An 18,347-nucleotide genomic window follows, 5' to 3' on the forward strand; every position below is an offset into this window, starting at 1 on the left:
AGAGTCTGATGGGTTAATGGCAGTGTCTCTCTAAAGATGACCAATAATCACTTTTAAGCCACAGTACAGTTACTGCATATGAACCATGCAGATGATGGGAATTATCAAGAGAATAGTGTGTTATACAGTTCTGCAGTAACTGTTGCACAGTAAGGAGATAAGAGTTCCAGAGTGCTCCAGAAGAAAGAGCCTAATGAGGGTTTTTCCTCAAAAGCACAAGCTACAGTGTCTGAATACATGTGGTTGTAACTAGAAGAGGGAAGACCTAGGTGCTCTGTTTGATGAGAGGAACCTGGGTGTTCTTGCTCTGAGTAAAACAAAGTTAAAGAAAAAGCAGATAGAATGAATGGTCTACGAATGTTAGGGGTTAAAGTCTGGGGTTATCATGAAGGCAAAAGTGAAAGGCATGGTGGCAGTTCCAGAGGAGGAGGAACTGTGGGACTATGTTAAAGAGTGCATATAACAATGAGCTCAGAATTATGTGGGTTACACAGAAAGTAGACTATAAGAGGTAGGTGATCATTAGTACTTATGCCCCTGGTAGTGAGAAGAGTGAACAAGAAATGGGTGCTTTTTAGGAAGAGCTGAGTAAGTGCTTACGAGAAGAAATGGGTATTTTTAGGAAGAGCTGAGTAAGTGCTTACATAATTTTGATGCACAGGATTGTATTACAGTGCTAGAGGATCTGAAGTAAAAGGTGGGTAATGTTGCAGTTGGGAGTATAAATGACAGGCATGGGGTATCCATTGTAAATAGAAAAGAATTGGAGACAGGATATACTTGGTTTAAGAAAAAAGGTATACACATATATCAGTGAGTGGGGCTGGGGGTAAATAGGAATTACTGGGTTTAGTACCAACAGGCAATCAAGGGATACATATGGGCTTAGTACCAACAGGCAATCAAGGGATACATAATGTGAATGTAATGAGAGGGGTAGTAGGTGGGATATCTGTTATATCGTTGTAGAGGTAAGTATGAAAGTATGTACTCATTTTTAGGAAAAGACAAAATGTGTGTCTGAAAGAAGTGGTGAAAATATTGAGTGTACTTGGGAAAAGAGGCTATGCCACAGAGATAAAGAAAGAAATTGTTTGAAGAATGAGAGTAAATGAAAAGGGGAAGTAGAAGAGAAATGGAAGCTTTTTAGGGAAGTGGTGCTTATGTGTGAATTGTATGTGTTATCTATGGACCTTTGCTGTGCTTTTATTCACATTTGCTCTCAATATTCTCCTTTCACACACTCTCTCAAACTCAAAAATCAACTTCTGCAATTTCTCACTTGAATTTGCACCAATGCTGTGTAATCAGCAAACAAAAACTGACTCACTCCCAAGCCCCCCAACCTAACAGACTGCGTACCTTCCCCCTCTTCTAGACCCTTGCATTTCTCTCTCATACTATTCCATCCACACACAGATTAAACAGCCATGGTGACATCACACATCCCAGCCACAGTCCAATATTCATCTGGAACCTCTTACCATCCTCTCTACCAACTTGCATATATGCCTTATGGTCTCCATAAAAACTACTCATTTCTTCTAATAGCTTTCCACACACCATATTTTCATTACACATTCCAAAAAGCATCTCTATCAACCCTACCATGTGCTTCCTCCACATCCATAATTGCCAAATAAAATCCTTCTGTTTCTCTACCATGCCTGAAACCACATTGTTCCTTCCCTCAGATGCTTTGAGCATGCCACCATCTCTCAGTCATCACTCTCCTATACACTTAAAATGTACACTTAATAAACTTACACTTCTGTAATTCAAACACTCACCTTCGTACCCTGGGCCTTTGTAATATGGCACTATACATGCATTCTGCCAATCCTTAAGCACCTCACCATACATTAGAAATACTAACTGCCAAGTGAACAACACAGTCATCCCCTTTCTTAAGAAACTCAATTGCAGAATCATCCACTCCAATTGCACTGCCACATTTCATCTATGAAATGCTTTCATCAACTCTTCCTTCTTACTAAACCACTTTTATGACTATCACTTAACTTACTTACCTCACCCAGACATCCTAAATCTTCTACTGTATAAACACACATAAAACAATTCTTTTAAGTACTCACTCCACCTTCTCTCTGCCTGTTACTGCTTCCCCATTTGCCCCCTTTACCATGTTCCCATTTCTTTTCATGTTTCTCTTAAGATATTAACCTCCTTCCAAAACATTCTTTCATTCTCCCTGTAGTTTGCTGATACTTATTACACTAAATCTAATTTGCCCACTTTTTCAGCCCCAGCACCTTCCTCTTGTCCTTCTGCCAATTTCTCTTATACACCTCCCAATCACTCACACTCCTTCCAGGGATATAAAGAATGTCCTTACACTCTCTTTTCTCTTTCAATAGCAACTTAACTTTGCCATCCATCCACTCACTACATTTTCTCACCTGTACACCTCCCACATCACAAGCCACACAATTCTTTTGAACATGGCAGCACTGCTTCCCTAAATACCTTCAGTTCCTAACCCACTATCTTAGCTTCGTTTACTCTTACCTTTTGCCATTCTACATTCAATCTCTCCAAGTATTTCTTCTTGCAAACCTCTTTTCCAAGTTCACTTTCTTTCACCACCACTTTCTCACCTACATAATTTTCTCTTCTCCAAAGACCTCAACAAATCTTCATCCTCGTCTCTGCCAAGTAATGATCAGACATCCCAACAGCTGCTCCCTTCAGTACATTTACATCCAAGAGTCTTTTTTGCATGCACATCAATTAGTCTGTAATCCAATAATGCCTGCTGACCATTTTTCTTACTCAGTGTATACTTATGTGTCCCCCTTACTTTTAACCAGGTATTCCCAGTCAGCAGTCCTTTTTCAGTGCTCAACTCCAAAGGCTATTCATTATATCCATTCACATCCCTCAATACCCCATGCCCAGTCATAACCTCCTCCTTCACATCCCTATCATACTCCTGATGCTCCCCATACTTACTCTTGGTCACAAATTCATCATGGTAGTTAGCTTCCTTGCGGGTGTTGAGTTGACCGATGGCGGCAATGACGGTGATGAGGTCAGGAAAGCGGGAGATGGGCATGTCGAGCTGATCGTTTGTCTCATATGGCCGGCTAAATGTGATGGATGTCACACCATTCCGCCGTTCACCACCAATGACAGAGGCGTCGTTCCGGCCGTTCACCCGTTCATCAGGACATACTCCAAACGTCCCATCACACTGCATGGAAAAAGAAAGCAATGAAATAAATTTGCAAAGGAGAAGGTGCCTCTTTAAGTTTAGATTACATTTACTCCCTTGTATCAGCATGTGGGACAGATGAGGGAACATATCAGACACCTCTTGGGGTAGATATAGCATGAAAAATGCAGCTGATAAGGGAAATTTACCACAGTGTTGGTATGTAAAATTTCTGCTACAATTAGAATCACAAGCCTTAACTAAACTTTCCTCCCTTCATTATCAAAGAGACTTGCAGGGCAAGTAACCATCTCGTTTGCAGTGATGGGTCAGCCCTAGAGTTGGAAAGAGAACACTGCCGCTTCTTTTTATAACACTTGTGAGGTATCTCAGTTGGGACACCTCTTAACCTATGGTATGAGCCAGTACCTTCACGTGACCCTAAAAAAAAGTCAAGGCTTCATCATGAACCCCTATGGCAACAACCTCTAACCTATGTCCAAACTCTTTATGCATCCTAACCCTTTACCTGTGTTCCAACCCTTTCTTGTGTTCAGCCCTTTACCTGTGTTGTAACCCTTTCCTATCCAACACTTTACCTGCCTTTACCTGTGTCCCAATTCTTCAAGTCTCAACTCTTCACAAACCCTTTGCATTTTCTTGGCACACTTCTACTGCCTTAATCTCTTTGATGTCCCAGACTCAAATCTGTATCCAAGCCCCTTACTCATGTCCCAAATCTCACCCATAACCTACCCCTTTAACAGTATCTGAGACCTTTTCCAATGTCCCAAACCATCCAGAGTCCCATCCCCTTTCCTTAAAACTCCATGTACCTCCTAAACCTAATGTGTGTCTCGACCTATAAGATGTGTCCCACAGTTGGTGTTCTATGCTGTAATCCATGTCCCAACAGCTTAATCAGTTTCTCATCCAATTATTCATGATGCAGCCCCTCACATATAGCTTGGCCTCTGTATTTTATCTATTCTTACTTGCATCCTAGATTTTTTTGCGAGTGTCTTAACTTTATATGTATTAACCCTTTATTTATGCCTCAACCCTTTGCCTGCATCTTAATCCGAATGCTTGTCAGACCCTTTACCTACATTCCAATATCCTACACACATCAACCCTTCATCAGTATCCCAAACTCTTATGTGTCTCAAACCTTCAAATGTTTCTTAGCCTCTTAAGCAGCTCCTATCTCAATCTTTTACTTGTGTCTCAACTTCCTATTTCCCAGTATCTTATTTGTGTCTCAGCTCATTACATATCCCATCTGTTTATCCATGCTCCAGCTGATCACTTTACCTAAATGAGAGTACATACATGGGAAAGCCAAACAAAAGAAGACCTGATGGTTTAAGACTGTGATTCCCAATTGAGTTATGGCCCACTGGTAAGCCATTGGGGTGGTCATTGGTTTAGCATATGATTGAATGACCATGAAAATTGATGATTCTAAAGACTTTTCATTATATTTACACGTAAATGTATGATGTTTACTGTACTTCAGTTCTGCTGTTTGTTCCCATAAGCATGTATCCATCTCCCACAATTTACAAATATTGATAGAATTTCCTCTAAAGGTGGGTCACAAGTTCTTTAGCTACAATGGGTCATCATCTCAAAGGTTGGGTACCACTGAAGATATGTTACCAGCAGGAAAACAGTAACAGTACAGGGGAATACATACGAAAGATGTGATGATTTATGAGAAGGTTATCTACTGGATGACAATTATAATACAATATCCAACATACGTTATCTATCTATCTATATGATAGGGTTAACAGAAATGCTCTGTGGAAGGTATTAAGAATATATGGTGTGGGAGGCAAGTTGTTAGAAGCAGTGAAAAGTTTTTATTGAGGATGTATGGCATGTGTATGTGTAGGAAGAGAGGAAAGATTGGTTCTCAGAGAATGTTGGTTTGTGGCAGGGGTGTGTGATGTCTCCATGGTTGTTTAATTTGTTTATGGATGGGGTTGTTAGGGAGGTGAATGCAAGAGTTTTGGAAAGAGGGGCAAGTATGCAGTCTGTTGTGGATGAGAGAGCTTGGGAAGTGAGTCAGTTGTTGTTCGCTGATGATTCTGCGCTGGTGGCTGATTCGTGTGAGAAACTGCAGAAGCTGGTGACTGAGTTTGGTAAAGTGTGTGAAAGAAGAAAGCTGAGAGTAAATGTGAATAAGAGCAAGGTTATTAGGTACAGTAGGGTTGAGGAACAAGTCAACTGGGAGGTAAGTTTGAATGGAGAAAAACTGGAGGAAGTGAAGTGTTTTAGATATCTGGGAGTGGATCTGGCAGCAGGATGGAACCATGGAAGCGGAAGTGAATCATAGGGTGGGGGAGGGGGCGAAAGTTCTGGGAGCGTTGAAGAATGTGTGGAAGTCGAGAACATTATCTCGGAAAGCAAAAATGGGTATATTTGGGGGAATAGGTGGTTCCAACAATGTTATATGGTAGCAAGACGTGGGCTATAGATAGAGTTGTGCGGAGGAAAGTGGATGTGCTGGAAATGAGACGTTTGAGGACAATATGTGGTGTGAGGTGGTTTGATCGAGTAAGTAATAATAGGGTAAGAGAGATATGTGGTAATAAAAAGAGTGTGGTTGAGAGAGCAGAAAAGGGTGTTTTGAAATGGTTTGGTAACATGGAGAGAACGAGTGAGGAAAGATTGACAAAGAGGATATATGTGTCAGAGGTGGAGGGAACGAGAAGTGGGAGACCAAATTGGAGGTGGAAAGATGGAGTGAAAAAGATTTTGAGTGATCGGGCTGAACATGCAGGAGGGTGAAAGGAGTGCAAGGAATAGAGTGAATTGGAACGATGTGGTATACCGGGGTCGACGTGCTGTCAATGGATTGAACCATGGCATGTGAAGCGTCTGGGGTAAACCATGGAAAGTTCTGTGGGGCCTGGATGTGGAAAGGGAGCTGTGGTTTCGGTGTATCATTACATGACAGCTAGACACTGAGTGTGAACGAATGTGGCCTTTGTTGTCTTTTCCTAGCGCCACCTCGTGCACATGCGGGAGAAGGGGGTTGTTTTTATAAGGAGAAAAATAGATGGTTCCTGCATCTGAAATCCTCACCTGAGACTTAGCAGTGACGCTGTAGTCGATAGCATGGAAGGATCCATCATCTTTGTCGTAGTACGCGACCACGATGTCACTGTTGAGCATCTCAGGCCTAGCGAGCAAGCAGTTTTGGGGAGCGAAAGAGAAAGGAATTCGTTACGAGACTAGGAGAATTTGGCGTCGTCACTTTGTTGGTTTGATCACACGCTGAAATGTTCCGATGGAATGATTCATCGGTCACTTTAGTTTTCTTATGTTGAATAATTTGTTTGAATAAACATGATGTTTAAGGTCTTCGGTGTGCTCAAGTGACGCTTTAAGTCTTTATCTGGTCAATGATTAGCAAATACCTGATAAGTGACATGTTCTATGTACCTTCATACCCCTAGTCATATACGATTGCATCTTTACACATTTTAATGTCTCAGACTGTGATAAATTCTCCACTGAGAAAAATATTAAGGGGTAAATCCTTACTCTCCTAAAACCACGCATAGTCTACAAAGTTCACAAGACCCACATGGCGTTAACCCGCGTTATGGGATTACTAGAAAAATCAACGAACCAGCCCATTACAGTAAGTGTAGTCCTCGTTAATATCTTCAATTAACAAGACTGCACCAAAATGCCTAACGAGGTTTTAAGTAGCATTACTCCTTTTTCATTGCCCTTAATTAAGATTCTTATGCAAATTGAGACAATACGATATACACCTTAAGCTAAATCGAATGCACTAATAAAGGATGAAAAGTTTCCTCATGCATTGGTTTTCTAAGGTTGACGACAAGAATTTGGCCCTCCCTTCCCTGGGCCCCGCGTCCCTACCCATTCAACACGCTTCACTCCTGCTGGATACAACGAAAAAAAAAAAGGCGCTTCATAACGAGGCGACTCACTTGCCACTGGTCGGGGAGAGACCGAAGGCGATGTACTGGTCCTCCTCCATCTTGGCAGTGAGGCGTATGTGCACCTCGTTCTCCTCAGCTTGCCATTCCACTTGCAGCTCGTCGTTCAGCTGACGGCAGTTGTCGAATTCTGTGGCGGCGATGTGCGTCTGGTGGGCCAGGCGAGAAGACACACAAGGAACGGAAAGTTAGACGGCAAGTGCTGGTGTTGGGTTTCCAAAAAAACAGCTATGTTATTACCAGTGTACAGCCTGGCTCCCCAGGGTGAATAGTGGTGCTTACAAAAGTAGAATGTGTTATATTATCCTGTTAAGCTGTGTGTGTGTGTGTGTCTGTGTGTGTGTGATCAACCTGGCTGTTCAATTGAACCAGGCTATTGAACTGTATGTACGACTATGACATGATATTTGAAAGATCTTGAATATAGGAATTGCCTATTGTGCATATGTTAAGTGTAACATTCTTCATGGCAGGTGGATCTGTGTAAACACACGGGACGTGGTGTAATGTACAGTATGTTAGATGTACGGCAGGAGACGTTGTAAGTCGTGTATGAGAAAAAAAATTCATATTAAATACGAAGGGTATGAGAACAGGTAATACTTTCCTACTTTTCATGAAAAAAGGAAGAGAATTCTGAGTATTTAATATATATATATATATATATATATATATATATATATATATATATATATATATATATATATATATATATATATATATAAAGGAATTAACTCCTAACACTATGGCAAGACGTAATGGGAAGGATGATAAATGAGGGTCGAGGACTGGAGGTGAGGGGCTTGAAGGGGAGAGGAAACACTTTAATTCATATGAAGGAGGAATGTCAACACTCTGGGACGTTCTATAATACTGGACTGGAAATAATACAAGATACAATTATTGAGACACGTAAGGAGAAAACTGTTGTTGAATGAGCAGGCAGGGTCGCTTGCTCGTGCTAGGGAGGGAGGGAAAGAGATAAATGGATACACCAAGTCTAGGAAGAGGAGAGGAAAGTGCTAAGAAACGGCTCATGGTGAGATGGAGCGGTATTTGCTGGTACTAACACGTAGCTGAAGGTGCTACAGAGAAAGGTGCTAGTGTGCTGCTCTTATGGGGAAATAAGAAATAAGCATGACGAATGCTAAGATAAAATAGGTGCCAAGATGGGCCACAAGCAGCAATAGACTGACGCTAAGAACAAGCAGGATGACGTTCAAGGATGTACATTACAGACGAGGAGTTGAAAAGTGTGTTTTAATGCTTATATAACGCCCGAGAACAAGCATATTAACATTAAAAAATGCCGAGTAGTTGTGCTGTTTGAAAATATGGTAATGACTACTCTTTTCAGACATGCTGGTGGGGGGGGGGGGTAGAGATGTAAGGTCATACTAATACTTAGAACTGGCAAAGATAAATAATTACAGTTATGAGATTCCACGTTTGAAAAAAAAAAGGGGGGGGGGGAGGGAATTGGAACAGCAACCAGGGAACAAGACAATGATAAAAAGGCCAAATGTTGCTTGGTTTGTTGTGGGGGTGGGGAATTGGAACAGCAACCAGGGAGCAAGACATTGATAAAAAGGCCAAATGTTGCTTGGTTTGTTGTGGGGGTGGGGAGGGAGGTGAACTCTAAGTGTAGAGACAGAGAATCTAAATAACTTAATGAGCGAGGCAGAACATGGATATATCTAGGGGAAGGGCATTAAAGCTAGGAACAACTGAAGGGGAGGGGTCAGGTTCCCCAACTTGGGGGGGGGGAGGGATTATAACCTTGGGGAAAAAAGAATTTTACTTGAGGTAGCTGGAAGAGACACGTGAAGCATGGGAGATAAAAAGAATTATTAACCCTAGTAAATAGTTGCTAGAGGGAGGTAGACTGTTGATAAGAAGATACAGTCGTAAATCATTCTTAAATGTGAGAAGTTAAAAAGAAGTACACATCAAAGGCGAACCATCACTGAGGAGACAGGTGAATGGGTCACCCAAGAGAAAATGTTACGTCAAAGGGAAATATTAAGGACTTAAAAAGTCAGAAAGTGAAGTGGTGGCTGCCTGACTTTCTAATCCAATTAAGGACGTGCAAGGGACTTGCAGAGAGAACATTCAGAGCGTTCGTGTGTAGATGATGATGAGTGCGTGTTCTGTAGGCATCTGGTCGCTTTCTCTCGCAGGACACTGGTACCTGGCCGACTCCCTAAATGAGCTCCACAAATAACCTCAGGGGTTTAAATGACGGCTCGGTATTTCGACGTCTGACCGTTCTTTAACAAATTACTTTAAAAAGCCTCTGGAAACATATGTTTTCAAAATAATCTTCGTATTTCTTCCTTTTTGAAAGTTTTACTCAATAAAATGAATCTCATATAGTTTAAGCGGTCTATACATCTTGACATGTACCACGTCAACTAGAAATATCTAACTTTCGGTTATAATACGATCGAAAACACTCCTTGTTGTCACTCTTGATATAAAGTCACGATCATGGACACGTTAATAATGATCAATCAACATCAACTCTCGTGTTTATGTAAAAGGAATGTTAAACAAGCTGATGTCCGTGGCTGGCGCACGAAACCTCAATGATCACCCGCTGTAACTAGACATCACTATCTACCCATATATATATATATATATATATATATATATATATATATATATATATATATATATATAATTTTCAGTTTAATTTGTCAGAGACGACTAGCTGAAGGTCTCCAGGGCCAACGCCGTTCGCGTGCTGCTCAACACAATGTTTATCTGCTACGTGAGCCAACGCAATGTTACGTGCTGCTTGAACCAACGCAACGCTATTTGCTAACTGAGCCTACAACAGCTCAGGTACTCGAGGCTTTGATGTCCATGTTTATGCAAACACCAGTTTCACTCAATGAAATGCCTTCACATTCCTAATGTACAGTATACTATATAGTATATAATATATAACAGTTATCATATATCCTTTAACGTTAATAGTCTATTTCATGTTTTAATTTCAACCGTGGTACTGAATATCTGAGCTGAATAATAACCAGTCCCGTGGTTTTAAACATTCGGGACTGAGAATGCAAAATTTGGGTTTATGAGTCTCCGTTTTCTGCGAGCTGAACCAGTCTGTACCGAGGCAGTTCTCGTGTAGACTACATTAAGAGCCTAAATGGTCGGTTTATGAGCTAGGCTTTTACACAGGAGGTCAACAGACGTTGATTGCCAGGTGTGTTGTTACTCGACCTCGAAGAGTGAGTGTGGATGTCCTGCATCAAAAGGAAGTAACAAAACCTCTTGACCACGACGGTGCGACGCTTGGGAATGATGGCTAGGCCACCAAACGCAATCATCATCAAGTCGTGCTCAAAGGTCGTGTTGTGGTGGTCAAGTGGTTACGGAGACGTGCGTGTGACAGTCGGGTCGAGTCTGAAGGTCCGCTTTTCGAGGGACATCCAATGTGTGTGTGTTGTATACCCTTGGTGAGGGGAGTGAAGGAAGTGGGTGCTGTAAATGTTCTATAAATAACGGAATATCACACTTAAATGTGTCGTGTAACTTTGAGCCGTTAGAGACGCTGTGGGAGTGGACATGGAACAAAAATCTTTGGTTGTGGGGCAGTAAAAAGACAAATCTTTACAAGAGATATGCGAGGCATATTTATACCACCTTAAACAGTACAGACTTAGAATAAAGAGTGGAGGGAGTAGCTAAGAAAAATGTTTTAAAACTGATTCAGGATCAATATGCTACAGGTTCATGTTTCCAGACAGGGGATTAAATTCGGTGAGGGATTAAAGACATGATAAACATCTTCTCCAAGGGTAGGTGAAGGAGGGGGGAATCATAGACCTGGGGGGGGGGGGGGACACAAGCTTTACCGACACACTTCCAACAAAATAAACGAGACGGCAACTGAACCAAGAGGCATAATGAACTCATACCAGGAAATGTAACTTGGACGGAAAGATACTTTTTTTTTTTTCTGCTGTAACTTGGATGGGAAGTTACTTTTGTTGCTCGTGTTCTTGCCGCGGAGGATGGCGACATATAAAAGTTAACAACACGGTTTAGTGTCGACAGAGATGAACGTTATGTGTTAGAGAGACAGAGCTATGGGTGGAGGAGGAGGGTGTGGGGGGTGTTGGAAAAACTCTCAAGTGTTCTGTCTGTCAAAGCTTCCAGCTAAGGCAGCGGGTGTGAGGGGATGGGATGTTCTGTGGAAAGTGTGTGACGCCTTCCGTGAGCTGTTCAACACAGGTGTTCAGTCTGCGTTGTGTTTATGTTGTACACAAAAAAAAAAAAAAAATGAAAAAATAAAACAAAGCAAAAAAAGCCAAAGCAATATTACTTAAATTAACCTCTAACATCTGGCAAATCATAAGAACTACTGCATAAAACAAAAAAATTGGTGAACAAAATAGCAAAACGCTACAACATCAAAGGTAATTTGCAAAAAGCCATATATTATGCTTAAATCTACAACTACAGTAAGCATTTTAATTCTGTTGGTCTAACTACTACTTCATGTGAAACTCAAAAGAGAAACATAGGAATATCGAAGACTGGCTCTTGCATGTAAAAGCCAGTCTTCAGAGCTAACCAGTTGAAGACTGTGACATACATGAGTACTATACTGGCCCCCTTTTTCTTTTTTTTTCTTTTCATTGGTTTAAGTCACCCAAAGTGCTGTTTTGTCATGACTTACTATTAAACTCTTGAGCACGAAAGAGACAGTGCCCCTTAAAGATGACGTCACGACCCTTGAGCACGACGTCACGACCCATGAGTACGACGTTACGACCCTTGTATAAGAGGCCGTGACCTGTAAACTGAGCCTTTAAGAGATCAAAGGGCAGGTCGTCACAATCACAGGCCGTACCGATATCGTCCTCCTGATGAGTCGCACCGTCTTGCTCAAAGGTCGTATTGTCTTGCTCAAGGGTCGTACTCTTTTGCTCAAGGGGTTAATGACAGATTATCGCGTCACTTTATGTGAAAGAGTTACGTCTCTTGAACACTTAGTATATCCAGCATTCAATGTCTCTAAGAGCACAAAGCAATCTTTGGGATGGACTTTGCATCTGATGACTTTAGAAACATATTCTAAGTTTAGAAGGCAGAACAAAAAATATATGTAATATATATATTTTAAACTTCAGTAAAAAGAAAAAAATTATTATATACCATGATTTCAGAACTTCTGAAAGTGGAACTGTAAATTTGCAAATATTCGAGCACCTAAAAAGCTATATGGATTCCAGCCACCACTTACCAGAGTGCTGGAGTGTGCCATCGGCTGGTGGGGTGGTGTGTGGCTTCCGACCAAGGTCTGGTTCGCACTAGACTGGTGGGGTTAGTTGGCTAGGAGCTCATACCGGGTAACTAGGACCAGGAGGGGAGGAGGGACGTGGTTTGGACTATTATACCAGGACCAAGGGGATGGGTTAAGCGGGGCCCAGACCAACCGCTGGCCGAAAAAGGTATGGCAGGGTAAGGTAGAGGTATGAAGAGAGAGAATTAAAAGGTATTCAATCCAGGGACCACAGTTGAGAAATAAAGAAGGAAACAGTTAGTACCGTGAGTCGACAGTGGAACACCAACACCAGGGATTAGAACGGTGGACAAGAGGGGAGCATAAGACAGCCGAGGAAAGGAGGGAGTAGGAATTAGGAAAGGGAGAGAGGAGCAGGGAGAGCGGAATCTAAGGGAGATGTGGGAAGGCAGAAATGGGGAGGAAGGATTCGTGGACTCTGGGAGACGTGAGGTACCAGTGGGGTTTGGTAGAGAGAATAAGGAACTTGTGGGATCAGGGAGGAGTTGGGGGAGGGAGGTGGTCTTGCTTGGACCACGGGGTCTCATGGTCATCTAGCTGGGTAGAAGGTCTCTTGAGGGAAGCCAGGGTAGGGTACGGAACTAAACATGGCTACCAGAGGAGAACTTATCATTAAGAGACTAAATACGTAACATAACATGCTGGGAAAAATATATATTTACCGAGAAAATAAAATATTCATGCACATAGTAGGATGAGGGGGAACTAATTGGGAAATGAACTTAGGAAAAGCCAAAAAAAAAAAAAAAAAAACATGCTTCTAGTGGGTAAAGGTAATTTTCAGAGGAGGAAAAGAAATCAATAAACTGAATCATGGGGGTATTAAACATGCTTGGTGTGGAGACAGTCATCTCTAGGTGGAGGTTCAGGAGGGAGGGAGGGAGGGTGGTGGGTGGATCAGGGTGACATTGAATGGTGTGACACACATATAAAGTACGGGAAGATGTAACGGATGAGTACTGGATAAGGGAAAACCAAAGGAGAGGTAGGAACAGACACCATACGATGAAAGACGTACGAATGAAAACGACTCGGAGACCGAGTCAAAATAATAAACATAGAGAAATAAAGGGAACCTCAGGCAGGAAGGATGGGAGCAGCAACCAGGGACACAACAGCAAGCAAGACGTGTGGCGTAGCGGAACAGCCTCTCTTACTCTGAGATGCCCGCGCACGTCAGACGAACTAGACGCCCGCACGAAAACAGGCGGTACAATGAGAGAGAGAGAGAGAGAGAGAGAGAGAGAGAGAGAGAGAGAGAGAGAGAGAGAGAGAGAGAGAGAGAGAGAGAGGTCTACCAATTCTAACCTCACAATGCTTTGAGGTGGAGTTGATTCACCAGTGTGACCAACTTCAGGGCTAGGCTGCGTGTTCTCCCATTACTACTTAACCCATTGCGCCCTAAACGTCCACTGCCGACATGATTACCTAACGTAATTACCGCTAATCCTGCAGGCCATTCCACGAATGAAATAAATATATATTTCTTTTTTATAAATAGGTCCTTATGATCTGAATAAATTAAGCTGTCTTTGGCGTATCATGTGACTCAGTTTTTATCGACTATACTGTGATCAGAGCAGCGACATCACGGAACCATTTGCAGAAATATGAAAGCCTAACAAATAAGTCAGTTGAAGGAACTTTACAGACGGTGATTCTATGACTCGCGAAATTTAGAAAAATATACAGATGACTGCTACGTACACAGCCAGTTAGCTCGTAAGCTAAGCCCTTCCTGACTCCTTCAATGTCCTTTCGATTGTTCAAAGTTTTTTTTTTATGTATTCTTCTTCTACAAGCAAATTGCCAAGTCACAAAGAGGAAGGGTGGAAGAAACTGAATTTCACAGTGATCTAATGATGGCTTTCCTAGCGATTACAATACATGCTACAGCTGTATTCCGAGCATGATTAACGCTTGCTGTCCAAAAGTTCAGTGATACGTCTCTACGCCGCAATGGCAGTCAGATCATAATTATCACATTCTTGGACAACAGGTGGGAAAAAAAAGACATTTGCGAATCCAGGATCAAGATCTGACATAACAGTGGATAGAAAATATTCGCCTTTTTAATTCCTCTTTCATGAAGAACCACAACGCTCTATGTTTCGGGAGCTTTCGTCGCTTGCAAGTGATGATCGCTAATGCTATATCGTCACTAAAAGCCAGAGTTCGGCGAGAGAATTTTTGTTTTCAATGGCTTAAACCTTACGTGGTGTTCCATGCCCAAAAGCTTGGGTTCTGTCCCATGGCTAAGAAGAGCTTGGGGCTACTATATTATCATTAAGAGTTTGGGGTTCTGTTCCATGGCGTGAGCTAGGTTTCCATACCATGACCAAAAGCCTCGGACGGCCCGGTTTCCATATTATGACCAAAATAGGCTTAGCCTGAGTTCTATATTATTATGACCGAGAGATTCGAGTTCTGTTCTAAAGTGAAAAGCTTGAGTTCTACTTTCTGACCAAAAGCCTGGGTTTCGTACCATGGCCAAGAGCTTGGATTTCGTTCCGGATGTGTTTTTGTGTCGCTCTGCCACATACCACGGTATAACAACGTCCTAGATGAATAATAAAGGCACAAAACATGAATAAATACGCTGTTCAAACAATGATCACATCTTCTACACTGATTGCTTGTTTAATAATCAACTGTACGTACAGACCTCGAGGGCCGGAGGCCCCTGAATAAGTCCAACACTGAAAGCAAGGGGAAACACTCACATTAAATATACATTGAACCGCGGAGAGTCCACACTGCAGTGGACATCAAACACACAGAAATATAATGATACCCATACAAAACACGACTTAATTATACATTACCAGCGAACTAGGTTAATTTGGCCTTCGCCTGAAGTATATGGGAAGATTATTTTTTATTTCCTAATGTCAATTGATGATCATGTACCTACGGAAATGAACACAGAGAGAAGAAAGAGAGAGAGAGAGAGAGGAGAGGGGCAGATAGATGGTAAGAATGTGTGGTTGTGTGTTGTTTTGAGAAGTTAAAAGAAGAGTTTTCATATATGCCCGAGTGAAGAAGAGAAGAGTGAAAGAAGGTGGTGTGATAGGGCGTGAGGCTGTTACAGGAGGGAGCCCGCGGCTGGGGAGGAGCCGGAGGCTAATGAGATGAGGAACAGGAGGACTGGTAGGATCAGGGTCAGATGACTGGTAGGTGTGAGGAAGGAGGACGCACCACCCATGTTGTTAGAGTCAGGACCAGACCCGGTGTTAAAGACTGCCTGTGGATCAGAACCAGAGTCAGAGTCAGTCTGGGAACCAGCGTGGTCGGCGAGATCATTGTCAGTTATCTCAGCCTCGATACGTGTGGTGGGGGGAGGTGACGGTGGGCGGCGGGGCGCATCTGGGTACTCGGCCTCACTGGGCCCTACGGGCAGGTACTGGTCCTTCTCGTCTTCCTCATACGCCTCGTCCAATTCCTCAAGCTGGTAGTTGGCAACCAAGGGTATGAGGGGGACCCCAAGCAAACCAGCACACATGGAAACAAAACTTAAGCCTACTGTACAGAGTGGGCATGGATTTTTTTTTTTCTGAAGTACTCCAACACTTCTGGTTGTAGGTTTTATTTTCCTGAAAACATGCACCGTGCAACACTGACAAACACAATATTAGCGACACACTTTCTTCAAATTCAACAGAGAAAACGGGAGAGCGAAAAACATATACTAAATAAAATATGTACAACAAAACAAAAATAAGGAAGGTGTGGACTCATGCGCAGTGGACAGTGTGTGGGGTGACAACTTACTTGTCCCGGCTCGCCCTTGTACCACCAGTGGGGCTGCGAACAAAGAAGCCACGTGAGACGGTGTTCCCGCTTCTCCTCCGCCTCGCTGCCGGGGACTGGTGGTGGCGCTGATGGCAGTGCTCAACCCGGACACACACACTCTCTCTACCACTACCTCTCAAAACTTCCCATTTCCTACATTGCCCCCACCATTTTACGTGCTTAACATCGTCCGGAATGTCTTAAAGGTGGAATAAAAACATTTGATCTCAAAAAAAAAAAAAGAAAAAAAATTTCCAAACCACTTACATTTACTCTGTTGTGACACAGGTTATTAAATCATAATTTGAAGATCCGGCTCTCACTCTGATCATAACAATTGTGCTAAGGGTGAACACTGCCTCCCAGGGACCACCATTCTTACCAAACTTTACTATGTACTTAACCTAACCTATCTAGTATATCACATATCCACTAACACATATCAAAACAAGGTATTCATGTAAAGGATTGTAATAACTTAGTCCAAAAACGTAACTGTAGGCCTAAACTGTCTACTATGTAACAAACGAAAACAAAGTTGGTCTGGCTAAGAGCACCTGCTTGGCAATACGGTGGGGTGTAGCCTACGTGTTGGTGTTTGGTGTGAAGAATGACAATATTCATGCAGGTCATATTATAGAGTGAAGCACGTTGGAGAGTAGACTGAAAGGAAGCCTCTTATCAAACTGCATGAGACATTAATAAATAACATCATAACTAATTGAAAATTCAAGCGTCGGCACCACATCACTCCATCTGCCTTAACTATAAGACTAGGCTAAGATTACCAAACTTGAAATATCATTTGCTTGCCCAGACAGGAGATCTAAAGCAAGGAAAAGGGTAATGTTGTCTTGTTAAGAATCCAAATAAACTTCCGATCTAAGGAAAAAAAAAAAAAGTAATGATATAAGTGTTAGCTGAATAAACACAAGCACCGTTATTAAATAGATATCTATGGCTACTCTATGGGGCTTTATGAATAATACTAGCATTTATTCTTAATGGTGTGGGTGAGGCCACAACACACTCTAGCCAGGGTTCACTCGATTGGATAATTGATCCTACACTTCACCCCCCAGTGGCCATAATGATTACGATTTACATATAAATTGAGTCTGTTGGCCTTTTTCCTTCGCTCCCTCCCCGCTGAATGCCAATAGAAAACGATTAACACAGATGACGACACCAAGTAACAGATTCATTACTGATTTTTCATCCCTAAAAAAAATAGTTATAATACTGACTCTGTTATACACGAAAGACATGAATAATTTAAAGAAAATAAAGACTACCAGAAATGACCAGTGACTATACATATAAACTTGTAAGATACACATAAAGGTATATGGCACGTATGTAGTATATAGCCTAGTATGTATTTCGTCGTTCCTATGATTTTAGTGTTACATTTACAACTTGCACAGCCTTTTCACGCGTAATACATGCCAACCGGCCTTTCGCTAGCGGTTCCACCCATCCTCTTGCCCACCCTCCTTACCACGGACTATAGAAACATGAGAGTTAAGAGGAGCAATTAGCACAATATACGACAAATTCAGAAGAACCTGCCCAAGTCTTAACTGCCTGCGTTTCAGTTTTGCTTTATACCGATTCAACGCTACGTAATGTGTACATGATCCACTACGCGGCTGATCATTTTGTTTACGTTTAGTTCCGCACAACGTATCCACATATAACCGGCGGAGCTGCTCGGGGATACACTGTAAGTGAAAAGTGATCTTTGGTGGGGCTGAATCACTGAGAGTCGAAAGTCTCGTCAGAGAACTTCTCGCTCCTCATTAGTCTACATTTCCCTACCACTAGAAGTGGATGAAGTCAATCGCGTGCAGTTCCCGGTATCGTGGGGGTGTGTGTACAGAATCCTCGGAGGTGAATAGAGTGAACACTCTTTGGCCCTTCTGCTCGCTGGCTCATCCCAAGCCTCCAGTTCCTCCGGTAGACCTGGCTCACTTTTTTGATATAACACCTCACCAACACTCGCCGTCCTTTTCACATATCTTTCTTCTACCAAACACCGACCAGGTGATACCATCAACATCTTAAT

General features: G+C 42.3%; 1 protein-coding gene across 1 annotated transcript in view; it reads right to left on the reverse strand.

Annotated features, from left to right (window-relative positions):
- LOC139766621 (protein Skeletor, isoforms B/C) overlaps window positions 1-18,347 on the reverse strand; it is a 295,127-nt gene that overhangs the window by 40,168 nt on the left and 236,612 nt on the right. The window contains exons 7-10 of the mRNA XM_071695486.1: window positions 16,259-16,291; window positions 7,153-7,310; window positions 6,272-6,368; window positions 2,974-3,214 (exon numbers count right to left, since the gene is read on the reverse strand). Of these exons, the coding sequence (XP_071551587.1) occupies window positions 2,974-3,214; window positions 6,272-6,368; window positions 7,153-7,310; window positions 16,259-16,291 (529 nt within the window). The remainder of the gene's footprint in view (window positions 1-2,973; window positions 3,215-6,271; window positions 6,369-7,152; window positions 7,311-16,258; window positions 16,292-18,347) is intronic.

This window comes from Panulirus ornatus, chromosome 58, assembly GCF_036320965.1.
Source record: "Panulirus ornatus isolate Po-2019 chromosome 58, ASM3632096v1, whole genome shotgun sequence".
Taxonomy (NCBI): Eukaryota; Metazoa; Arthropoda; class Malacostraca; order Decapoda; family Palinuridae; genus Panulirus; species Panulirus ornatus.